This window comes from Hylobates moloch, unplaced genomic scaffold (genome assembly GCF_009828535.3).
Source record: "Hylobates moloch isolate HMO894 unplaced genomic scaffold, HMol_V3 SCAFFOLD_2, whole genome shotgun sequence".
NCBI classification, from domain to species: Eukaryota; Metazoa; Chordata; class Mammalia; order Primates; family Hylobatidae; genus Hylobates; species Hylobates moloch.
The window spans coordinates 135400593-135427965 of record NW_026652277.1 but is presented as its reverse complement, the minus strand read 5'-3'; the positions used below and the strand labels follow the sequence as shown (position 1 = coordinate 135427965).

Below are 27373 nucleotides of genomic sequence, written 5' to 3'. Positions count from 1 at the left end.
AACAATGTTGAATATTCATCCTCACCCTTTTCTGACTTGTAGGGTTTCTGCAGAGAGATCCACTCTTAGTCTGATGGGCTTCCCTTTGTAGGTAGCCCTATTTTTATCTCTGGCTGCCCTTAACATTTTTTCCTTCATTTCAACCTTGGTGAATCTGATGATTCTGTGTCTTGGGGTTGCTCTTCTCAAGGAGTATCTTTGTGGTGTTCTCTGTATTTCCTGAATTTCAATGTTGACCTGTCTTGCTAGGTTTGGGAAGTTCTCCTGGATAATATCCTGAAGTGTGTTTTCCAACTTGGTTCCATTCTCCCCATCACTTTCAGGTACACCAATAAATCGTAGGTTTGGTCTTTTCACATAGTCCCATATTTCTTGAAGATTTTGTTTGTTCCTTTTCATTCTTTTTTCTCTAATCTTGTCTTCATGCTTCATTTCATTAAGTTGATCTTCAATCTCTGATATCCTTTCTTCCACTTGATTGATTCAGCTGTTGATACTGTGTATGCTTCATGAAGTTCTCATGCTGTGTTTTTCAGCTCCATCAGGTCATTTATGTTCTTCTCTAAGCTGGTTATTCTAGTCAGCAATTCCTCTAACCTTTTTTCAAGGTTCTTAGCTTCCTTGCATTGGGTTAGAACATGCTCCTTTAGCTTGGAGGTGTTATTACCCACTTTCTGATGCCTACTTCTGTCAATTCGTCAAACTCATTCTCCATCCAGTTTTCTTTCCTTGTTGGCAAGGAGTTGGGATCCTTTGGAGGAGAAGAGGCGTTTTGGTTTTTTGAATTTTCAGCCTTTTTGCACGGTTTTTCCTCATCTTCATGGATTTATCTACCTTTGTTCTTTGATGTTGTTGACATTCTGATGGGGTTTTTGTGTGCCTCCTTTTTGTTAATGTTGATGCTATTTCTTTCTGTTTGTTAGTTTTCCTTCTAATGATCAGGCTCCTCTGCTGCAGGTCTGCTGGAGTTTGCTGGAGGTCCACTCCAGATCCTGTTTGCCTGGGTATCACCAGCGGAGACTGCAGAACAGCAAAGATTGCTGCTTGTTCCTTGCTCTGGAAGCTTCATCCCAGAGGGGCACCCACCAGATGCCAGCCAGAGCTCTCCCTGCTGGGAGGTGTCTCCCAGTCAGGAGGCGTGGGGTCAGGGACCCACTTGGGGAGGCAGTCTGTCCCTTAGCAGAATTCGAGCACTGTGCTGGGAGATCTGCTGCTCTCTTCAGAGATGGCAGGCAGGAACGTTTTAGTCTGCTGAAGCTGCACCCATAGCCACCCCTTCCCCCATTTGCTCTGTCCCAGGGAGACGTGAGTTTTATCTATAAGTCCCTGACTGGGGCTGCTGCCTTTCTTTCAGAGATCCCCTCCCAGAGAGGAGGAATCTAGAGAGGCAGTCTGGCTACAGCAACTTTGCCACTTTGAATTTCCTGGCAGCTTTGTTTACATTGTGAGGTGAAAACCACCTTCTCAAGTCTCAGTAATGGGGGACGCCCCTCCCCCCACCAAGCTCCCATGTCCCAGGTCGACTTCAGACTGCTGTGCTGGCAAGCAAGAATTTCAAGCCAGTGAATCTTAGCTTGCTGGGTTTTCTGGGGGTGGGATCAGCTGAGCTAGACCACTTGGCTCCCTGGCTTCAGCACCCTTTCCAGGGAAGCGAATGGTTCTGTCTCACTGGAGTTCCAGGTGCCACTGGTGTATGAAAAAAAAAAAAAAACTCCTGCAGCTAGCTTGGTGTCTGTCGAAACAGCCACCCAGTTTCATGCTTGAACTCCAGGGCCCTATCTTCCAGTCTGTGGGTTGCAAAGACTGTGGGCAGAGCATAATATTTGGGCTGGAATGCACTGTCTTTCATGGTACAGTCCCTCACGGCTTCCCTTGGCTTGAGGAGGGATTTCCCTCGCCCCTTGTACTTCCTGGGAGAGGTGACGCCCCACCCTCCTTTGGCTTGTCCTCCATGGGCTACACCCACTGTCTAACCAGTCCCAGTGAGATGAGCCAGGTACCTCAGTTGGAAATACAGAAATCACCCACCTTCTGTATTGATCTTGCTGGAAGCTGCAGACTGAAGCTGTTCCTATTCGGCCATCTTGACAGATGCACAAATTACTTTTAAAATGGAAGGAATCTTACATCTTCTTATCATTGTTCTTTTCTGTTTTCTTCCCCCATCTCATCTTAACCCTCATTCTTAAAACATTCTCCAAACAAAAATAAGAACCACTACAAAAGAGAGTCTTGCATATCTAAGTGTATAGCACATTTCTACTTAAGAGACTGAACATTAAAAAACACTTTCTAAACTGAGCAAAGTTCATACTTAATCTATTTCATAGTCATAACCATCCATCATCCATGTTGATTCTGATGCTGGAGAGGTCTTCAGGTTTTGATTTCTTTTTGGTCTCTTTGCTTTTCTCAGTCAGATGAAAGTGATGCTCACATTGCCTCATGATATTCTTGGAAGACATCCAGCTCTTCCCTTGCTGTTCAGCTGGTGCTGCACATTGTCCTCCCCTTACATCTGTGTCCTTGGCCATCAGGACTTCTCTCACTTTTAGGAGACTGCAGGTGCAATTCCAGGGATTTCCATCCAGGTACAGGTGCCTGAGGCAAGGCAGACCCTCTAAGGCTTTTAGGTCTAAGGCAGAGATCTTATTGTTCCTCAGGTTTAGAACATGAAGCTGCTTGAGGTCCTTGAGCTCCCGTTCAGCAATATTCTGGATGGCATCGCCTTTTAGGTCCAGCCTGGTTAAGGTCCCTGGGAGCCTGCAAAGCATGGAAACAGGATGTGAGAGGAGGCCATGCCCATCATTCCACAACTATCAGGGCAACAGTAACTGGGCAGCATTGCCTTTTCATACAGCTCTGTCTCTTCTCAAGCTAGGAAACAAGATTTATTTGAGAAAATTAATTATAAGCACAAATCTCAGTGTTATTCTATGGATCTTTAACTTTGTCTCATAGAGCTTATGTTCTAACCCTCTGATTTTTCTGGCTCCTATTCATAAACTCTTTAGTTTTTTTTCTTGTGAAATGAGATCACTCAAACAAATTGATAAGAAAAACACTAAGTTCCCAATTTCTAAGGTGGCAAAGGCCATTAATCAATAATTTACAGAAGAAGCAGTAAAAGTGTCAAATAAAAGTATGAAAAAGTGTTGTTCTTCATGAATATAAAAGGCAAATTAAAAAATGAAATGTTTTAATATAGCAAATTAAAACATGGCTTTAATTTTAAAACACTGCTGCTGTGGGTATAGTAAAAACTGTTGGTAGAAGTGTAAATTGGTAGGCCGGGCACAGTGGCTCACTCTTGTAATCCCAGCACTTTGGGAGGCCGAGGCGGGCGGATCACGAGGTCAGGAGATCGAGACCACGGTGAAACCCTGTCTCTACTAAAAATACAAAAAAATTAGCTGGGCATGGTGGCGGGCGCCTGTAGTCCCAGCTACTCGGAGAGGCTGAGGCAGAAGAATGGCGTGAACCCGGGAGGCGGAGCTTGCAGTGAGCTGAGATTGCGCCACTGCACTCCAGCCTGGGCGACAGAGCGAGACTCCGTCTCAAAAAAAAAAAAAGAAGTGTAAATTGGTATCGTTTAGGAAACAATTTAGTAATATGTATCAAATTTAATTAATATCATGCCTTTTGACCTAGGAAATAATAGAAAAAGTGAATATTTATTGATAAAGATGTTTGTCACATATTTGATACTTATCACAGCAAAAAAAAAAGACTAATGCTCAATGATTTTAAATGATGAGATGATGGACTATTATGTGATTAGAAAAGTCATGGGTTTTGATTTTTTTTTTAATACAGGGTCTGCCTCTGTGGCCCAGACTGGAGTGCAGTAGTGAGATCTCAGCTCACTGCAACCTCTGGCTCACCAGCTCACCAGCTCAAGTGATCCTTCTACCTCAGCCTCCTGAGTAGCTGGGACCACAGGCACACACCACCACACCGGGCTAATTTTTTCTATTTTTGGTAGAGACAGGGTTTCATCATGTGGCCCAGGCTAGTCTGGAACTCCTGGACTCAAACAATCCACTGACCTTGGCCTCCAAAAGTGCTGGGATTACAGGTGTGAGTCACTGTGCCTGGCCTGATGTTTTAAAATAATTTTTAAAATAACAGTTATATGAAAAAGCTTTTGTAACTATGACTAAAAAAATCTAGGAGCTATAAAAAATTTATAAAATATCAACATTAAAAAGATTTTAAAAGAAGTTGTGTGTAGCAAAAGACAGGCAAAATCAAAAGACAAATGATAAACTGGGGATAAGTATGATGTCTGCACTTTATATCAAACAAAGAATTAATCTTCTTAATATACAAAAAGCCCTTAAAACTGAGAAGAAAAGATTATAAAATAAAACAGAAAAATGGGCAAAAAAACAAATGGAAGTTCACATAAAAAGCAAAGCAAAGGGCCCTGAAGTCTTCAACTTTATGCAGAACAGAAATTAAATTAAAGCTACTCAGAGATGACACTTAACACTTATCAGATTGGTAAAAATTCTAAGCCTTAGCAATCTGGTCTGTGAACAAAGCTGCGAAGAAACAGATATTCTCATATATTGCTAATGGGAGTCTAAAATGGCACAGCCCCTATGGAGAAAAATTTAGCCAAACCTAACAAAAAAAATACATATTTATCCTTTAGACCAGCAATCTCACTTCTAGGAATACACCCTGAAGATAGGACTTTACACATATAAACAGTATATGTGGCATTTCTTATGATATTATTTATAACAGCAAAATATTGGAAGCAACCCAGTATATTAGTAAAGAACTACTATGCAGCCTTAAAAAAATAAAATAATAAAAAAAAGAGGCTGGTCTCTATGAATTACCATGAAGTGATTTCCAGAAAGTACTGTTAAAGAGAAAAAAAGCAAGAAACAAAGCAGTACATATAGTACACTAGTTTTTGTGTAAGAAAGGGGGAAATAAGAATTACATATACACGTTTACTTATTTGGGGCAACTGGAGGAGAATGATAAATCAGAAATCAATAAAAATGGTTACATATAGGAAGTGTTTGGTTCCATGTGATTTTAACTTTTCAACCACGTTAATGTTTTACATGTTCACAAAAACAAAATAAAGTCCGAAAACTGAACACAAACAGGAACAAGCATATCTAATTAATTAATCAAATGTTTATATTTGTAACATAGTCATATAGAGAAAAGAAAAATTACTCTGACTGAACATACTTAGTGGATATATTTAAGCCTTAGATTCTAAGGACAAAAAGATCTCGAAATTTCTCTTAGTATGTTTATTGTTAATACTAATGTTAATAATGAAACTTTGAAATTTTTTATGAATATTATCCAGCAAAACAAATAAGTAAATATATTCATGTCATTAGGAAACTATACTTTCATTGTAAGAGAAAAAGAGAAAAATATTTAAAAAAAAACCCTCTCTGATGTTAAATATGAATTGAAAATGTCAATGTGAATTCATAATTTTAAAAAATATATTTTCTAGCTCTTGTTTGCTGAAAGGACCTAGAAACAATATTATATTCTAGTAGCAATGCTACCCCAAAGACATGAGCACACCAAGCACACAGATCTTAGCTGCTGAATTCCAATCTTTACTGGAAAGAACCAGAGCTTCTTGGAGAAATGACTGATTCTATGTCTAGGGAAAAAAACCCATAGAGTTTCTCAGCCAGAATGTGATAAAATGTTTAAGGATTAATGGAACACCCATTGGGATGGCTACTGTCAAAATAATGGAAATAAAAAGTATTGGCAAGGATGTGGGGAAATTGGAAGCCTTTTGCACCGTTGGTGGGAATGTAAAATGGTGCAGCTGCTGTGAAAATAATAATTTTTTATTTTTAAAAAACTAAAAATAGAATTAGCATATAGTTTAGCAATTCCACTTCTGGCTATATATCCAAAATAACTTAAAGCAGAGTCTTGAAGAGATATTTGTACCTCCACGTTCATAGCAGCATTCTTCACAATAGCCAAAAGGTATAAGCAACCCAAGTGTCCATTTACAGACAAATAAATAAACCAAATGTGGTCTATACATACAATGGAGTATTATTCACCCTTAAAAAGGAAGGAAAATTTGATACATGCTACAGCATACATAAACCTTGAAGATATTATATTATGCTACATGAAAGAAGCCAATCACAAAGACAAATACTGTATGAGTCCACTTATGTGAAATATCTAGAATAGTCACATTCATAGAAACCTGAAGTTAGAAAGTAGAATGGTGGTTGTCAGGGGCTAGGAGGAGGGGAATATGGAGAGTTTTGTAATAGGTATAGAGTTATAGTTTTGTAAGATAGAAACTTCTGTAGGTTGGTTGCACAAGAATGTGACCATACTTAACATCACTGAAATATACACTTAAAGATAAATTTTACCTTATGTGTATTTTACCACAACTAAAAAAAAAAAAAAAAAGATTAGTGGAGTCATGTCTCATGAACAGACTACCTTGGAGGGGCTCCCATTAGCCACATTTGTGACAATTTGGGCACCAAAAGAGACTAGCAACTGTAAGTGATCAAAACATACCAAATAAATTAAAATCCATGGGTTTATAGTGATACTTGGGAAAAAAACAGAAAAGAGGAAGAGAGAGAGAAAAAAAATTATGTTAAGTGGAAAAAATAGAATACAAAATTGAATGATCCCAAATATGTAAAAACAAATTATGTGCTTATGTCTAGACAAAGGCTCTGGTTGAACAATCCTGGATGATTTTTTAATTTTTCAGCATATTAAGTTTTCAAGCTTGAACAGCTATTGCTTTATAATCAGGAAGAAAATGCAGGTTTATTAAAACTGAATACCAATTTGAAAAATGTCATGCTCATGCCTGTTGATTAAAAAATAGAAAAGAAGGCCGGGCGCGGTGGCTCACGCTTGTAATCCCAGCACTTTGGGAGGCCGAGGCGGGCGGATCACGAGGTCAGGAGATCGAGATCACGGTGAAACCCCGTCTCTACTAAAAAATACAAAAAATCAGCCGGGCATGGTGGCGGGCGCCTGTAGTCCCAGCTACTCTGAGAGGCTGAGGCAGGAGAATGGCGTGAACCCAGGAGGCGGAGCTTGCAGTGAGCCGAGATTGCGCCACTGCACTCCAGCCTGGGCGACATAGCGAGACTCCGTCTCAAAAAAAAAAAAAAAAAAAAAAAGAAAAGAATCACAATGGTGAACGTGAAAATCTTTTTCCTACACAGAAACTTTGTAGTAAGTGCTTTCCTTTTTATGAAATACAAAACATCTGAAAGTGTAATAGGGAAAAAAAGCCCTTCAAATTGAAATACCACCTGAATGCTATTTTCATACAAAGTGAACATACTGGATATATATTCATGAATTTTAGTATTCAGTGTAGTTTATTGTGGCAGTCCCAGTTATAGAAGTGTTATATCAAAAAGAGAAAACAAATAAGTTTAGCCATATTCTATGCCAATGTTACCTTTTGCTTGTTATAGTATTATTATTATTACATGAATTTTATCCCAAAAGGTCAGTATTTTGGGTTTTTAGCCCTTAGCCTACATTTTGCCTTCAGGGTTTTCTTTTTTAAACTAAATTTGTCATTTTATATTTGTAATCATATCCTATACAGTAATATGTATACATAAGTACTTACACTTTTTGAGTAAAAATACTCAATCATTTAAAGTGTCTTCTTCCTAGATAGAATAAATTTTACCTAATAAAGTAGATTAATTTACCAGGGAAAATCACTTTATGCCTTCTAACAGTTTGATAATTAAATTCAATTCAAAGTTAATCTCCAAGAAAATATAATTTTGTGCACACACCAGCTTATCTAAGGTTAATTTCTAAATAGTATACAGAAAATCTCTTATGTATAGGTTCCCCCCTGCCAAGGAAAAATAGACTATTGTTGGATTGTGTAGTAAGCAAGATTTCGTTCCCATTGCAGAGGACAATGAAGCCTAACTGGGAAAGATCGCTAGAGTAAACAGGTGTCAAAAAGTCCCAATGTATTAAGACTTATGTTCTAACTTAAGCCATTCTGTTTACCACTGTGTGGTTTTAGGTAAGTCATTTTGCTTCTTAAAGATCCTACTTTTCCACCCTACAGATGAACCATTCAGTACACAGAAGTCCCATAACCAATGTTAGAGAATGAAAATGAGCAAGCCAAGTTTTCTAGGAAACAAATACAATTATCCAGTTCTTGGATGTGTATCCAAAAATTGTGCCTGTTCTTAGCTTGCCTTTTTTTTCCTGTCTTGTTTGTATAGAAGTCATCACCAAAATGACATTGTAAGAGAAATCACTATTTATCCTGGTTTTGCGACTTTCTGACAGCCACTTATTGCTTTGATATAATTTGTCTTTATAAGTCTGATTTATATTTTAAAGTAGCTCTGATTTTAAAATAAACAATTTTCTAGAAATGCTATCATGTTCTTTGGGTAGCTATTGCTTTTTAGAGTAAAAATGGGCAAAGCCCATTTTGCAGTAGATAGCAGTTGGGTGTAAGATAAAATGCTATCTGCATTAGATTGTAAGAAGCCATTCTAGATTTCAATTATCTGGAGTGGATAAAAAGAGATAATCTAATTTATATTTATTCACTAAGCTGCAAATTGATGAAATCTGAAGCAGCAACAATTGAAGTCCAGTTCCTGGGCATTTGAAGTAGTATAGTTATTTTATTGACAGTAGAGTAAATCCTAGAGGCAGGACTATGCAGTGGCTAAACTTCCCTGGCTCTGGAGTTAAACTACTGTGTTTAAATTCTGACTATGACGTGGACCAAGTTTCTGAATGCCTCTGAGCTGTAACGCCCTAGTCTGTAAATTATTAGGTAAACCAGTGTACCTACCTTCACAGAATTATTGTATGTATCTAAGTTCACTGCTGGTTTTAGTAAGCACTTAACAAATGTTAGGTATTATTTTCTATCTCAATTAGTGTAATGAGGCAAATGTAGTAGGTCTTTGAATATATGTGTACCTGAAACCATATACTACTATTTTCTTGATGAAATGTAGAATGGAGGATGGTAGGCAAAAGAAAAGATATGCCGAAATATCGTTGGTGATAGTAGCAGGTTGCCTGTGTTAATAGTTTACTTGTAGAAAACTGAATTGTATATTATAGATACTGTGTATGAAGAAGAAGTATGCAAATTTTTAAAAGTTGTAATGTTTAAAGGCCATAAATAAAAATTTTTAAATTAAAATATAAGGAATAGATATTATAATGTTTCAAGTTTTAACTTTTTTTTTTTTTTTGTAAACAGGGTCTTGCTTTGTCACCCAGGCTGGAGTGCAGTGGCACAATCACGGTTCACTGCAGCCTCAACCTCCGGGGCTCAAGCAATTCTCCTACCTCAGCCTCCTGGGTAGCTGGGACCACAGGCATGCACCACCACACCCAACTAATTTTTTAAAAAACTTTTGTAGAGATGGGATCTCACTATGTTGCCCAGGCTGGTTTTGAACTCTTGGCTGAAGTGATCTGCCTGCCTCAGCCTCCCAAAGTGCTGGGATTACAGGCATGAACTACTGTGCTCAACCATGTTTTAACTTTTAATGAGAGGAAAACCACAGGGAAACCTTTCTGGGTCTTTCCCACTTGTCAATCAAAACAAAACAGGGCTGAGGAGTGGAGGCAGTGTTGATAGGGGTATTTCAAAGCAAAGAACTTTGCTATCACAGCTGGCCAAGTACTTTGACAGAGCAGACAGTTGTGTTGCTTAATTTAAGCCTCACAGGAAAAGCCCACTCCCACCTCTTGTTACTGGCCCCATTGTCCTTGCAAAGTAGCTCTTGACCCTAGCTGCGTATTAAATTCATCTGGGGAGCTTTTCAAACGTAGTGATGCCTGAGTCCAGGGGCATCTGATTTAATTGGTTTGAAGTGAGGCCTAGGTATAATTATGCTTTTTAAAAATATTTCTTCATATAATTCTAATGTGAAGCCAGATTTGAGAACTATGGCTAGCTCATGCTTGCAATTCCACTATACATTCCACGGGGTAAAACACTGTGCTTTCTGTATTCACTTGTTAAAACACAAATACTCTGACAAGAGTAAATAATTAAGCTACTTTTCCCACTCTAAAGACTTAGCAGGATTACTCAACAAAATGCTTTCTAAAAGTCACTTGAGTAGAAAAACCCACCAAGTTCACAATATTGCCCATGGCTGTCATAGCCTGCTGTCACATCTTTTACATGATATAGTTACTGTCTCACCTGTTGTATGAGTTTTTATTTTATACACTATTTTTTCCCCTTGGAGTTGGGGCAGTCAGTAATTAAAAAATAAGGCTTGTGGCCGGGCACGGTGGCTTACGCCTATAATTCCTGCACTTTGGGAGGCTGAGGCGGGAGGATCACGAGGTCAGGAGATGGAAACCATCCTGGCTAACATGGTGAAACCCCATCTCTACTAAAAATACAAAAACAAAATTAGCCAGGCATGGTGGCAGGTGCCTGTAGTCCCAGCTACTCAGGAGGCTGAGGCAAGAGAATGGCGTGAACCCAGGAGGCGGAGCTTGCAGCCAGCCAAGATCAAGCCACTGCACTCCAGCCTGGGCGACAGAGCGAGACTCCATCTCAAAATAAATAAATAAATAATAAGGCTTGTAACATAGTCAAGAAGTTATTTAAATAAAAAGTAGTAGAATCTTGAGGCACTGCAAGTGTGTTTTCACCTTAGGGCCTTTGAATCGGCTGTTCTGTCTAGAAAACTTTCTCCCAAATAGCTTCGCAGCTAAATCCCTCACCTTCTTCCAGTCTTTGCTCAAAAGTTATGTTTTCATGAGGGTTACCTTTCTTACCTTATTTAAAATTGCAACCAGCCACCTCACCCACTACACTCTTGAACCTGATAATCATGCCCTTTTTTGTTGTAAGCTATAATAGCTAATATAGTCTGAATACTATATATTTTACTTATGTATTATGTTTGTTATTAGTCTTCCCCTGCTAGATTTTAAACTGTATACAACAGGAAGTTTTATCTCTTTTATTACACTGATGTATCCCAAGTGTCTGGTAAAATACCTGGCACATGGTAAGTGCTCAAAAGATATTGATTAAATTAAAGCAATTGTGTATTCATGCTTATGCAGTAAAAGAAATTAATTACTTTGAAATCACCTTCAAAATATATTTTGAAATATTGATTTCTCTTGGAAACATCACTTTTTGATGTTTTACACTGAGTACAGTTACCATACTATGTAATTTAAAAATCCCCTTTTCAACTAGAAAAAGTAACATCTCTACATATCAAAGATAATTTTCCCTTTTTTATTGATAAAAAATTATTATAGGCTGGGACTATAATTAGTGGCTCATGCCTATAATCCCAGCACTTTGAGAGGCTGAGGTGGGAGGATCACTTGCTCCCAGGAGTTTGAGACCAGCCTGGGCAGTAGCAAGAACTCATCTCTAAAAAAAATTATTTTAATTAGCCAGATATGGTGCATGCCTGTAGTCTCAACTACTCAGGAGGCTGAGGGGAGAGGCCTGCGTTAGCTCAGGAGGTTGAGGCTGCAGTGAACCATCATCACCCCACTGCACTCCAGCCTGGGTGACAGAGTGAGACCCTGTCTTAAAAATATATATATTATAAGACACAATAAAATTAGGTAAATAGAGTACCATAGGATTCTACAGAAACCAGAAGTTGGTATATTAATTATGAGAAATTTGGTAATGCTAATAGCCAGGGCAAGAAGCCTTTTATTTTTTCAATAAAGTGCTGAAAGGAAAAAAAGAATCCACTGATAGACAAACGTAGTATCATTTTAAAGAGAATAATAGTGATTCATCCTACATTTTAAAAATTTATCTACTTTAAAATGTAGAACATAAAATAAAGTTTAAAGAAATAGGATCAATTAATATAAACACATGTTGCACTAGTTATAAATTATGAGTTGTTAAGGGGAACAGGTGCAGCAGTTTGGGTATAAAGGGAGGGATATTCGGGAAGAGATTGTCCAAGTGCGAGGGCGTGCTTGTGTGTGTGTGTGTGTGTGTGTGTGTGTGTGTGTGTGTGTGAGAGAGAGAGAGAGAGCGAGGGAGACAGAGAGAGAGAGAGAACTGAAGAGATAACCAAAACCAGAAGGTAAGACCAACCTGGTGGACTCACCCACTCATACAGACAGACACACAGAGAAATAACCAAAGCCAGCTTAAGCTCTTTAAAGGTCACAGCACTGAAAAGAATATGAGGCTCCCCAACAAGTAATTCAAAATAAATACAATATTACATTGTAAAGTTTTAATTTTCCCCCAATAACTACTACTTTAATGCATTTTAAATTGTAAATATCTTACTGTATTTTCCCCCTTATTTTTTTCCTGGTGTCCTTGTTTTGCTAGCAGCTAAGCTCAGGCCTACTGACTGTTGATTATCCAGGCAATATACAGTATGAAACTGAGACACAATCTTTACAGTGTCTTCATATTATGTTTGCTACTAGAGATATCACCTGTTGGTGTCTTGTTGAGAGGTGAAGCCGGCTGGGCTTCTGGGTTGGGTGGGGACTTGGAGAACTTTTCTGTCTAGCTAAAGGATTGTAAACACACCAATCAGCGCTCTGTGTCTAGCTAAAGGTTTGTAAATGCACCAATCAGCACTCTGTAAAAACGCACCAATCAGCGCTCTGTGTCTAGCTAAAGGTTTGTAAATGCACCAATCAGCACTCTGTAAAAATGGACCAATCAGCACTCTGTAAAATTGAACAATCGTCGCTCTGTAAAATGGACCAATCAGCAGAATGTGGGTGGGGCCAAATAAGGAAGTAAAAGCTGGCCACTCTAGCCAGCAGCAGTAACCGGCTTGGGTGTCTTTCCACGCTGTGGAAGCTTTGTTCTTTCACTTGCAATAAATCTTGCTGCTGCTCACTCTTTGGGTCCACGCTACCTTTATGAGCTGTAACACTCACTGTGAAGGTCTGCAGCTTCACTCCTGAAGTCAGCAAGACCACGAACCCACCAGAAGGAAGAAACTCTGGACACATCTGAACATCTGAAGGAACGAACTCCGGACGCACCATCTTTAAGAGCTGTAACACTCACTGCGAGGGTCTGCGGCTTTATTCTTGAAGTTAGCAAGACTAAGAACTCACCGGAAGGAACCAATTCTGGACACATTGTCCCATAGACAAGATAGGTAAAGTTAGTGCAGGAGTGAGTTTGAGGGCTGGAGATTCCACACCTCTGTTTAAAACTTCTATCCCTAAATCCTTGTGTAGCCTTGATCAGATAATTGCTCTAATTCTCTTGCTTATATGATGTGCTGAATTGTCCAAATCTTCAGAAAATTTTTACAGTAGCTACAATAAATGAAAATACTCACTCACCTTAGGGGTATGGACGACAGCAGGCTCTGCCCCAGGGCCAGGTTGGAGAGCTGAGAACACCTCTGCAGGGCTCCAGCTTCGAAGAAACTCACAGTGTTGTTGTCCAGAATCAAATGTTTCAAGTCTTGGAGGTCCTGGAAGTCTTGTGCTGTAACTCTCTGAATCAGATTATTGCTACAATCAAGTTTTTGTAGCTTTACTGGTAGTCTGAAGGGCAACATTTGGAGCTGATTTGGGGACAGATCAAGAGCAGTTATATTGGTAAGGAACTGTGCCCCATTGATGGAAGAGAGTAAGTCTTCTGACAGGTAAAGATGGGAAAGATTCTCCAAGTGTCTTGTGTCTCAAAACCTTACCATTCTGAGCTGGTTTCTTTCCATCTCTAAAAATAGCAATGATTTGGGTAGATCGATAGGAGCTTTAGTCAGAAAGTTACCACTGAAACTGAGAAATTGCAAAGACTACAGAGAAGTAAAGAAGCTATTGTATAAGATGTAGCTTATTATTTTCCAGGCTCATATGTGTCAGATGGGGAAGTATCAGGGGTCCAGCTATGGCCTCCATATTGTTACCATCCAACATCAAACTTTGCAAACTGACAAGGGAGGAGAAAGTGCTGGGAGAGAGGGAAGAGATCAGGTTGTTTTTATGTTCGAGGATTTTTAATTTCTTCAGTCTTTCAAAATCTGATCCATGTAGGACATTTATTGAGTTATCATTTAGTTTTAAGACTTCAAGACTGGCTGGGAGAGCACTAGGGACTCAACTTATTTTTCCAGAGTTCTAAGGTCTTCAAAGTACTCAGAGTTTTGAAGGTATCATTTTCTGCTGACTCTGTTCCACTGGCCAGCAGAACAGAATCTTCTAAAGCCAACATTCGGGTGAAGTCAGACAGCTACAAAAAATGTGGAGGCAGGGAAGGGGAAGAAAAAGCAATAAATTAATATTGTTTAAAAAACACCATATACACTGTTATTACAATACTAATAATACTTCAGATTTCTCTTCAGATTCTATTTTAAATTATCTCTTGGAAAAGGGTTGAAACTCAGATCCTGAATATTTTTATTTATGATTGATAACATCAGTGTAAGGTATGAAAAATATTCTAAGCACTTTCACGCAGCATTGATAGACACATATTATTGGCCAACTTTTACTGCATATTCTCTGACCCAGCAAATTTACTTATAGGCAGAGATACTTACAAATTGCAAAATGTTTCATGGACTAGGATGGTCTTTGTTGTATCATCTCATATTAGCCATAAATTGAAACAATCTGGAAATCTTTCACCAAATTGTTAGTAGTTTCTAAATCTAGAGGGTAAGATTACAAAGGATTTTCATTAGCTACATTTTGCATTGTTTAACATTATGAATCACACGTTTTAAAAAGGCATTAAAAATTACAAAAATGTAAATATCCCAGTCTGTTATCACTAGGATGTGCTTACTGAAAACACTTTCAACTATATTTTATTTTGGAAAATGAGCCTACCTGTTTCCTATACCCAATTTTCACTTCACCAATGAAAAAAAATTCATAAAGAGACAAATGTGATACATGTTATCTCCCTCTGTCTCTGTAGAGCAAAGAGTTCATTCATGCATATATCCCAGACCTAATGCCACTCTTCCTCTAGAATTTAGATATTTGCCAAATCTGATATACTTTCTTCGTGTTTTGCAAATTCCCATCTCTCTACATGCCTTCCAACCTCTGAGCTTAATACCCGTGTCTTTTTCTCAATGATGTAATTATCTTTATTTGGTGCTAAGAGTAAGGTTAATATTTAAGCAGAAAAAGGAATTGTTCCATGTTTTCTTCAGGTTGATAAATCTTCACAAAATTTTTAGTCTGCCTTAGAATTCAATGAAGCTGCAGTTTTCAGTATACAATTTCATGTGTCTTACTATCCACAGTTTTTAAATATTTGACTTAATTATGCAGTTGAGCACTTTTATAATGCCAGTACATGATTAACACCTTCAAGGTGAGTTAATTTTGTATCATATATTTATTATAGGTACTTATATTCTGAGAGGATATGTGATGTGAATTATCGTGTATTTTTAAACATCTCTAATATGTTACTCCATTAGGAGACTCTCCAGTTAAAATTTCCATGAATGAATATTTTTAATCATAATGGTTTCGGCAGTTGCCTTGGGTTACATATTGCTGCTAACATTTTATATTCTCTTAATGATTTATCAGTTATATTGAATAGTCCTAGTCCCAATAATGACAGATTTTATTCTTGCATTAATTGAGTATCTATGAGTGCCAAGTGCTTTTTTATATATTATCACCAATCTCCTAATAACCCAGCAAGTTTACTATTATCAACACTGGCTTCTAGATGAGGAGACTAGGAGAACTAGAATGTGAAAGAATTCAGAATTTCAGCAAGGTCTGTTGAACTGCAAACCCCTTTCTTCCTTAGCTACACATTTTCTAAAGCATTTTCTATTGCATTCGGCCTGTAATTAATGTTTTTCAAAAGAGGCTCAAGATCTAGACACAAATCACAGAGCTTTAAAAAAGCAGAGATTTTAGGGATTATCTAATCTAAATCCCCCATTTCAGGAATAAAGAATTTCAGGCCCAAAAAAGTTAAATAACCTGCTGAAGACTCAGTGTTCTTTACACTCCATTCTGAAATGCCTTTTTGTAGGCTTATCTTTTATATAAAGTCAGAAATGTCTCTAGACATATATCTTTATGTCTTGGACTGTTGAGATCCCCCAAAAAGAACTGGGTATTATATTTCTACTTATATCTGAGTGACTATAAACAAAAAATGATTACTAACTATGCAATAAGTCTCAGAGATGACATGGATCAGAATGGGCAATTTATTTTGGGAATGGACAAGGGATGGTGTCAAAGCTTCAATTTGTATTGATTTCTATTTATAAAGTATACAGACTTGGCTAAATAGACTTCATATTCTTAAATCACTATTATTAAGCATAGAAAGCATTTTCTTTCTTTCCTTCTTTTTTTTTGGTCAGCATCAATAGAGATTACACTTAATTATTAATTAAAATGGCTATAATTTTAGAAATATTTACTATATTTTTTACAAAACCCTATGCATAAGCATAATTATCCCATTTTCAGAGAGGGAAACTAAGGCTCAAGAAAGTGGAATAACCAGCCAAGTATATCCTTTTCTAGTGGAAAAGTTGGGCTACTAACCCAGGTTTATCTTACCCCAGTGCATATATTTTTAGCCTTACTGCTATAACATCCTTTAGCTGAAGAAAATAGAATTATGGTGCCACATAACAATGAGGAAGACTCCTGCTGACTTTCAACTTTTCAGTTGGGTTTGCAGAGCGGACAAAGGGAAAAAAATTCTGCCAGACCCATTTTTCCATTTCCATGGCTTAAGCAGGGCTTCACACAAGATATGTGGAAAGAAATGCTTTTGCCCTAGAGCTAACCTTGGGGCTACAGGCAGCTTTTCCAATATTGCTTAAAAAGCAAGGCCAGTAAAATGAAGTAGAGCACAGGATAGCTCCTGCTAGCTTCCCCAGGAAAGGCTTTGCTTCTGGTTTCAATCCTAGGCAGACCCTGCTCCAAGTAGTAAAGGGAACACACCCTTTTCTGGCTCCTTATAGATCCAATGTACAAGGAAACTGACATACACACAAAGTGATGGTTTCAGACCTGTGTGAACCAAGCCAGGAATGAGTTTGTAAAACAATGTTGGATTTTTTCCTGATCATCAAAGCAACATTTTTTCTCTACAAACAATTTTTAAATTCTGGAAAATATATAGAGAGTATAAAATAACCCATAATCCTCCCATTCAGTAATAATCCTTGTTTATATATTTCTTATGAAGAATTTGAAGAAGCTTCTTCTCTTCCACAAAAGATGTAAAGTACAATCATTTTAACTGACTGCTACCATAACTACATTCCCATTTGTCTTCTACCTGTGAAGAGAATATATCACTTTGGCTTATCCATTTGAATGGCAATAGTGAAGTAAACTTAATGATTTTTTTACACATGTGGACACAAAGTACGAACCAAACCTACAATCCTCTAAATAGGAGTGACTTGGGTCACCTAGCACATTGTCCATTTGGTACCTCATGTAATCAGCTATTCATTGTGTCTTTCACTCAACACAGTTAAGCAGTTCATCATGGCTTGAGACTAAAGTCTGAGTTAGTGAATAGCAACAGAACAGGACAGAGGGAACAAAAGAATGAAGCTGAATTCCTTTGTTATGCCGTACCCAAAAATTAACTCAAAATGGATCATAGACCTAAATGTACCAACTAAAACTGTAAAACTCTTAGAATAAAATATAGGCATTACATTTTCATGAACTTGGATTAGGTAAAGCTAGCTTAGATATGACACCAAATGCATGGCAAAAGAAAAATAGATAAATTAAGTCAGGTGTAGTAGCTCAAGACTGTAATCCCAGCACTCTGGAGGCCAAGGCAGGTAAAGAGCAGCTAGTAAAGAAAGAGCAGCTGAATATATGCGGGTGCAGAAAGTTAGAGAGCAAGGTCTGGAGAGAGGTAGGTGTGAAGGATGGAATCAAGGGCCTTGAATACAAGGAGAGACATGTCCTCTCTGGAGAAAAGAGTTTGCAAAAGTGGATGGAGACAAATTTGTACACAGTGAGCAGGGACTGAGGGAGATCAAGTTTTGTCATGATTTGTCAATAAAATGGGAGGCCAGCTATTCATTGAGAATGAGGATGGCAGGAATTGAGTATGCAACCCAACACTCTGCCAAAGTTTTGGAAGATACAGAATGATTCTGTAAATTCAAACCCAATAAACAGAATGTACATCGTATTTACCAAATGCAAGTGAGATATGGTCACTTAAAACCTATGCAAGTGAGATATGGTCACTTAAAACCTAAGTATTTTTAAAAGAAAAGTATCATTGGTCAGAACTTTCATCAACAAAAAGAACTTTCCTTTTCCTTAACAAAACAATCCTGTCTTTTATTATGTTTCTGTTGTGAACAGTCCTTCCAAGAAATAATTACCTAGCTTAAAGTCAGGGAAGTGGCAATGCTGCTATTCAATGAAACTAAACCAATGACAAACTGACTCATCCAATAACCGAATTTAATAAGAGGCATAATTTTATCTTATTGGCTACAAAGTACCAGTATATAATCATTACTAGGATTAGTTGACATTCTGCTCAATAAGCATATCAAGTCCTCAGAGCAAATATTTAAATAGCTTACCCTTTAACCAGGTGTCTTGCTTGAACATTTACACTTAATGGGGTCAGACTGGCTATCTGGTGTTAGACACTACAGGGTTAGAAGAGGAAAGCAAACAGATGGAGACAAGAAAATTGTGTTTATTGAGCCAGGATCTAAATACCATGCCACATATTTAAAACTCTATGTGTTTATGGGACACTCATATGAACATTTCTTAACCAAATTAAAGGGATGGTGTCTCTGTTTGAAGGTAAGGTACACTCACTTGCTGCCTCTCTGCACCTGGCTCACAGAGAGGCATTTCTTTATCTTAGGATTTGGATCTTTGAGGGAGAAGCAGTGAATAGTAAAGGGAAAATTAGAGAGCCATAGAATTTTCCATCTGGAAGGACCCTGGGATCACCTATCTAATCTAGCCTTCTCACTTCATAAAGGTGCTTCCCAGAGATTTTTTTTAACAGCCAACCTAAGATAGTCATATCTCTAATTAGGGGGGAAACTGGGATGAGAACTCTAGTCTCTTGATAACTTTCAAAATATCAGAGATCAAAAATAAAGTTTCATTTATATTATATAAGTCAGACAAATCCATAGCACTCTTTTCAGTGCCCTCTGGATAAGTGGGCATAAAAATAAGTCATAATTAAAAGCACATAGAATGAGAACTGTGAGGAACTTGGCAAAACAAAAAAATGTATTTCCTCTGTATAGGTTTCCACAAAGACACTGGTACCTGACTGATACATAGGGTTTGTGTGAATTCTTCTGATACACTGGGTTCGCTTTGGTAGTCTGATGATGCTCTAAGTATCATCTTCCATCCATGGAATAAACAAACTACATTTTCCCCTGGAAGGATTTATTCTTAATCCTGGGGACATAAAGTAGCAGTATATTTTTTGTTAAGCAAGAGTTTTTTTTACTTTGCAGCAACATAGTTTTTAATATTTTGAATAAAAATTAAAATAGAGTGTCATTAACTGTAGATTCTGACTTTTGTTGTTGTTTTCCTAAAAATAAACATCCAGAGGCATATACCCCTCTCAATAGTACAGAGCAAGCAGGTAGCTAGTTCAACTACCCTACTTTGATAACTAGCACATGTAAGGTATGATTATTTAAAATAAATTTAACACCCCCACACTTGCCCCTCATACTGTCTCACAAAATAAGATTGCAACAATTTGAGTGCCGCATGGCATAATTACCTGGAGGTGATGAATTTTTCTGTGGCTGATGTGCAGCCTCTTGATGGTAGAAGGAATACTTGATGGTACCTCCATTAGTCTGTAGCATTGTGCCGACCGCATAGAATCACAGTTACATCTTCCAGGACAGTTAGGATTAAAACTTTAGTTAGGATTGCTAAGAGAGAGAAAAAGAAAGCATAAAGCAGATGCATCTTCCAAAACAGGTGATCTCAGATGTAGGTAGGCGTTCAGGTGATGTCTCTTTTTACCATGAAATATGATAATAAAATCTTATGAATGTGTACTCTGTCAATGTAAGATCTTAGGCAGTAAAAAAAAATTTTCTCAATTTGGGTTAAAACATTAGCAATAATTATAAAGAGGAAGGGGCTTAAACATTGATAAGCTGCCTTAATATTTGTAGGTGAGCAAAACCCTATGTTATTTATGGGTTTGAAAGCTAATCTGCAAACACCTGTATTATCTGTAGTTTCCTTGTTTTGTTAAATGTGACACTAGGGAATTAGTGGGCAAAGACAAAGAGCTGTTTTATAATGGGCCATAAAACCTTTGAATTTTGTGTGACCCTATATTAAAACCATTTTTGTGGGACTGAAACAAGGAGGTGTTGTCTTCTCACATTAACTAGTAAGGGACAATAGGAAGGTTTTCTATTTGTTACTGCTGTTTCAGTAACATTTTATTGCTAAATAAAACAATGGTGGTACAATGGCAAGATACTTAGAGGCACAGATAATTTACTCATTTATCACTTGATCCACCCAAATATAATATTTGGAAAACAACTTTGTCACTCAAAAATATTGCTCATTCAGAGAACAAAACCTCAACATGGGTGGATTATTTTAATCTATTTTTAATAATGATAGAAAGGGCCTCTAGCTACTTCAGAGAAAGTTGTCAGATGTGAAACCTGACTGACTACAGAGGGGAAAGCTTCACTTGTCTAGGTACTCCTTTGATGTGGCTTCTTTGTCTTGCTCTGAGCATACCTGCTGAGGGTTTTGAAAGCATTCTATGCAAAAAATTATATAAAGAAGATCTCTATCCACAAATGAAGAACTTAATTTCCTAATGCCAGCAGGCCTCAGCAGTTTGCTCTAATGAAACTCTTAATATTGAAAAGATCCTTCAGTCTCTTCTTCAACCTTGCTTCTCTGCTATAATTGTCATTTGAAATGTGAACTCTGAAAATCTGAGACAGGTCTCAGTTAATTTAGAAAGTTTATTTTGCCAAGGTTGAGAACACATGCCTGTGGCACAGCCTCAGGAAGTCCTGAGTGGTGGTCAGAGCAGTTTGGTTTTAGACATTTTAGGGAGATGTGAGACATCAATCAACATATGTATGATGAACATTGATTTGGTCTGGAAAGGTGGGGAGGGGACTTCCAGGTCAAAGGTAGATAAGAGACAAATGGTTGCATTCTTTTGAGTTTCTGATTGCCTCTCCAGAGAAAGCAATCAGATATGCATTTATTTCAGTGAACAGAAGGGTGATTTTGAATAGAATTGGAGGCAGGTTTGCCCTAAGCAGTTCCCAGATTGACTTTTCCCTTTAGCTTAGTGATTTGGGGGGCCAAATCACTAAGATATTCAGTCCCACAAGATATTTTCCTTTCACATTTCCTTCCTTTTGTTAAAATCTTTTGGAGAAAGCATTTTAGAAGAAAATGAATCTCTGGTCTCAGGTTTCATGTGATCTCTCATGGCTAGGATGTTTTATTCCTAGACAGGTGGGTCTTGAGTTATTAGGAAAGTTCATTTTTAGAAGGTTGTGAAGTGTCATGTACTATGAAAGGAAAATAGGAGGAGGAAGGGAGAAAAATAACAACAAACAAAGAACATCCTGGAAAATCAATATAGGCCACATTACTCTGAAATCCATACATCAGTAGGCAGGTATAAAAGTGGCTTATGTATGTAAATAGGTTTCTGTTATTTTCTTCTGAAGTTTAAGCTGTCTAGCTTTATTTCGCAGGGCTTTACAAAAGCACAGCTTAGTTTTCAGTGACTCTGAATTAGGAAAAATGGGAAAAAAGGTAAAAAAAATGAAAACATTATTTTAAAGTCTTCTAGCCAAGAAAAATTAGAATTTGATCCAAACTGTAGAAAATAATAAAAATTGAAAAGCATTAGGAAAGACTAGAATCTAACAACAGATGTACTACAGTTTTTGAAACCTAATTATTCTTTCTCCAGTTTCCCATTTTTACTAAAGAGAAACCATAGTAGGACTAATTTGCTTTATTACATTTGGCCTAATTATTTGTATACAGTGCAGCAAGAATAATTAATTTTTACATAACTTTTTTTTTTCTTTTGAGATGCAGTCTCACACTGTCACCCAGGCTGGAGTGCAGTGGTGCGATCTTGGCTCAACACAGCCTTCATTTCCTGGGTTCAAGTGATTCTCCTGCCTCAGCCTCCTAAGTAGCTGGGATTACACTGGACTAATTTTTTTTTTTTTGTATTTTTAGTAAAGATGGGCTTTCGCTATGTTGGCCAGGCTGGTGTTAAACTCCTGACCTCAAGTGATCCACCCACCTCACCCTCCCAAAGTGCTAGGTTTAAGGGTGTGAGCCACCATGCCTGGCCTAAATAGGCTCTTAAATTGGTCTTGATGGAACTTTATTCCATAGAAGGAATAAGCCAAGCCTAGTCATGTATTTATACCATTGAATACCTATGATTTGGGTGAATTACTCTCCTCTTGAGGTTCCAAGATAAACCTGGGGTCCTGGACTTGTCAGAAAGTACGTTCCTTACTTACCACAGGTCAGGAATCCTGTACAGGAACTGTGTAGACAAAGGTAAGCAGACAGTTTTTCCAAGGAGTTTTATTGGCTCAATAAGTTTGATTCCTAAATGGAAAACACACCATTCCAGTAAAAGCCTTGGTAAAATAACCATTTCTCCAATTGTGTCCTGTTACAAATGAAAACAGATTCTTATTGCACTTATGCTACTAATTGCATTGTCACAAGTTAAGAATACTCACAAATAGTTTCCATATTCTGTAGAAATAAGGTAGGGAGAAAAAAATATGCTCCAAATTTTGTTCATAGGAGTATACTTTACTCGATTGTTAAAATTTGTAAATAGCTTACAAGTTGTTGACTCTGAAGAGCAAAACAAAGGATCACCAATGTTTCAAGAAAACTTAAAAAGATTACTTCAGGCTTCTACTAGTTTAGTCCATGAAGTTAATTCCTATTCTGCTTGATATTCATGAACATTTCAGCTCTCCATGAGTCCTGAAAGTTTTTCCTCTATTCTGATGTCACAATCTTGAAAGTTATCAGAAACCTGCATCCAAGAGCACCTGTTAGAGTTTATAGAGGACTATAAAACCATCTTCTAAAGAGGACCAAAACAAGACAGTAATTGTCCATGGATGGCAAAAAGTTTCAGGGCAGCCACACTCAAAGACACAATTGACAAGGAAATTTGTTACCTCTGTGGCACACAATAATTTAACATAAAAATTATAATTATTACTGATAACATTAAGTCACATCAAAATTATAGGAATTCTCATAATTTTAGAACACATACCAATAACATAGTTATACAAATACAGCCCAAAGAAAATCGAACACCATTTTATATTTGACAATGCTATCTGTATAATTTTTATACCAAATAAGCCAAATATCTCATCAAATACAACCCAAAGAAAATCAAACACCATTTTATATTTGACAAAGCTTCTTGTGTAATTTTTATACCAAATAAGTGAAATATGTCATTTTTGGAGTTTAGGGAACTTATTAATAACATCTTAAAGGATTAATTAGGTCAGAAAGAGACATAATTTATAATTTGATTTTGGAAAGTTTGTCAATTACCAAAGGTTTAAAACACTCGATATTACAAAATAGGATTACAGGTCATTGTAAAATAAGTCATTCATTTAACCAAAGTGATAACTCAAGGATTTCAAAAAAAAAAAAAAAGGCAAAAACATTCATTCTTTGAGAGAGACTAATTTTCCAAACAATAAGCCCTAATAAAACAGCATGAAGTCAATTAAATTTGTTTTCCAAAATTTTATAAACAATCTATAAAATTTCATCTTGATTTTAAGTTATAACTTCCGTAAGTCTTTATAACCTTTGTAACCTTTATTAAGGAGTCATCTAATGTTTCATGAAAATCTTGTTAATCTGACACAGGGGCTCATATGCTGGTCTTGCATCAGTGTGCCTTTGACATTAATGATTAGTTTATAGAGAAATAGTTTATCTCTCAAAATGGGCCCTTACAATCTCACATGCCCCCCTCTTCCGTGATTGTTCCTGGGTCTTGAGGAGTTGAATAACTTTAATTTCTGACCCTGTGTCTCAGGAATGCAGATAATTTTGAGGCTTTAATGCAGTTAATTAAAGATAAGGCTTTAATGCAATTAATTGTGATTGGCATCTTCTACCAGGTCTGAGATGACAGGAAGATTCAAGAATCTAATAACCTTAATTAATTTTTTTTAAATCTCAGTTTTTCCTAAGCAAACCTAACTCAATAATAATGGCATAGGAATTATTTTGATAAAATGTAAAATTTGTTAGGCCAGTTACCAAAAAGCAAAAGAAAAGACCTTCTGTACTGCACAGAATATTATGCTAGAAGAAAACATGTCCTTGAGACCTTTAAGAAAACATTGTTCAGGCTACAAAAAACAGAACCCAAAGAAGACCATTTTGAAGCTAAGATTTGATTTTGGGAAGCCTATTAAATATGTTAAAGGTTTAAAACACTTGATATTGTTAACTAGAATTCCAGATCACCCCAAGTTATTCATTTAGCCAAAATGATCACTCAAAATTTTTAGAAAGTCAAAACCTTTACTCATTAATGGAGGGAAGACTTAGCTTTCCAAACAATCTGTCTTTGTCTTTCCCTTCTTTTTCTTCTTTTTCTTTTTTCGGTAGTGTATTTAAAAGGCAAACAACCTGTAATCCCAGCACTTTGGGAGGCCGAGGAGGGCAGATAATGAGGTCAGGAGATCGAGACCATCCTGGCTAACATGGTGAAATCCCTTCTTTAATAAAAATACAAAAAATTAGCTGGGTGTGGTGTTGGGTGCCTGTAGTCCCAGCTACTTGGGTGGCTGAGGCAGGAGAATGGCGTGAACCTGGGAGGCGGAGCTTGCAGTGAGCTGAGATCATACCACTGCACTCCAACTTGGATGACAGAGTGAGACTCCATCTCAAAAAAAAAAGAAAACAAATATCTTTTATTATTTTTTAATATTACATGAAAATCTTGTTCAAGTGAGAAGGCCAAATTTCACCCTTGCATTAATTGCTATTAATATCAGCACCAATTTTTAATAAAACGTCATAGATAAATCTATCCAAGCTTAATCAGTTTGACCATAAGGCAAGATTTTTATGAACCTTTTATAACTCTTCACAAATTTTTGTTAAACAGCAGATTAGTGCTTTAAGAAAACCATGTTTTGCTTTTATTCGATGTTCAATTTTTGGAAAAACCTTATAGTACTCCTTTAAATTTAGTCAATATGTTCACACATATCATTTCTTTCACAAGGTTCATTTTTACAAACCTTCCAAAACTCATTTAGACCTTTAGCTTTATCTTATTTAATTTAAAATAGTCCTTTAACTCTCTAGACAAAATTGTACATTCCCTGCCTTCTTCTAGTCTCTTACCAAAAACACATTTCATTCTCCTTACACACCTTGCATGTAAACGTATTTTTTTCAGTAGTCTTAATTACATGTTATAATGGTAATTCTTAGCAACTTTCACTTTTGGTGCATAAATTTTCTTTTACAAATCCCTTTGCAACTTAAATAGAACATCTATGACATACTTGGACTTTCTGACTTGTCCTAAACATCCCTTCTTTTAAACAACTGTCATTTTACTTTAGGACATGAATTTACCATACAATATTATTTCTTATATAAAACATTTTTCTTTATGACTGTCTTTGCATAGCTAGGGGGTAAGGCTAATACCACATATCCCCAGGCCTTATTTAGAATTTAATACCTCCAAAAGAAATTGAGCAATTTCCAAAAGTCAAAGCAATTGATGGCCTTAAAGCATTAAGCAAACCTAATATCTGACCTGCGTGATTTAGACTAAATGTATTTATTTTATTAATAATGTTTAAAGCTGTGTTTATTTCCCAAAGATTTCTAAAGTTACATGAACTAAAAGGCATTACAGTTTTTATTTTTCTTCCAAAATATTTTATATAAGCACTTTGATTTAAGCCAATTAATTAGAGCTCTTATATATAAACATTACACACACAACACATATATAACTACACAGACAGAAGAAGATTACTACAGTAGTTGTAAGACTTTTCATTTGCCAGTTTTAAAGTTTCTTAATTGGATTACTGGCTTTAGGGTGGAGTCCTTGAAAGAACAGGGCCAGGAAAGGGTCTCTGGTTTCTTCTGTTCTTCCCAAGGAGTCCCAGGCTCTTAGAGCTTCAATATTCACTTTTAATTAAGCTGACTTTTAACCATAGCACTCTTTAACAAAATCCTTTTAAAATTTCATATTACCTAACTTTAGCCAGGCCAAACAGCTGATATTTCTGCCTTTTAAACTTTACCAAAAGTAACCTCACAGGTGCTTTGAGAAGGGAAAATTCAAGACAGCTGGTGGAGGGGAAGAGAATCAAAAAGTGGCCAAGTTCACCCAAATATCAACCAGAAAGCCTCATCCCCTAAGCTAGGGATTGAACCCTGAACTCGGGCCGCCATTGTGAAAACTGAAAGCATGGCCACATGGTTACAAGTTCAATCTCCCAAGGACATAACTGAACATTTTGCTGGGCCGTCTTGAACATCAGGCTTATGGGGTTTTAGGCATGCGTTTTATCCTAAGGTACCACTCTTTATTACAGAACAATACAGAAAGACACACAAAGCACACCAGATTCACCACAGCTTAAGACCAGCCTCAGAATTCTTTTTCATATTAATCAAAACTTTAGAAAGGAGATAAGCAGTATTTTTTTACCCCTCATTTAACCAGTTTGCACAGAGAAAAAGAGGGAGAAAAGCCAGAAATCTGACTACCTAGGAATTCTAACACTTTTGCCAGCATACCAGGCTTCCCTAAGCAGCCCTAGTGACCCAGTTTGCTGCACCATCAACCTGGGGGCCAAGCCGCATGAAAAAGGAAAATTATCTTTTTTTTGTTCTGCCCAGAGCAAAATATGTGTGATGAAATGTAGACATTAGCCACTGCTTAACTCCCAATATCAAACTGTCAAGGCTTAAATTTGCCATCAGATGAGCCCCATCATTTTTAATCCAACCTCTGACTATGAAGTTCAACACGTGGTTTCTGGGCAAGATGGTTGCCCTGAGTAACAGAAAAGATAGGAAAGGAAAAGTAGAGAAAGAAAAGTATTGCTTGTGGCAGAGTGGGGAAGGTGAAGAGCTCAGGGAGCCAGATAAAGACCTACCCACTGCAGTGACACTGAAAAGTTCAGGCAGCCACTTGTCAGTAGCAAAGGGATCTTTTCCAGCAGTCCCATTGGCTCTCAAGTTTCCCCTTTTGGGGAGGAAAAAGCTCCCCATATGCCATGGT

General features: G+C 37.2%; 1 protein-coding gene across 1 annotated transcript; it reads right to left on the bottom strand.

Annotated features, from left to right (window-relative positions):
* Nucleotides 1-2314: 2314 nt before the first annotated feature.
* Nucleotides 2315-27363, bottom strand: LOC116476882 (nephrocan-like). Its single transcript, XM_058435728.1, is given in 8 exon segments — nt 2315-2341; nt 2343-2763; nt 13360-13845; nt 13847-14122; nt 14124-14254; nt 19790-19931; nt 22563-22653; nt 27249-27363. Coding segments are annotated over 8 exon segments (1689 nt in total).
* Nucleotides 27364-27373: the final 10 nt, after the last annotated feature.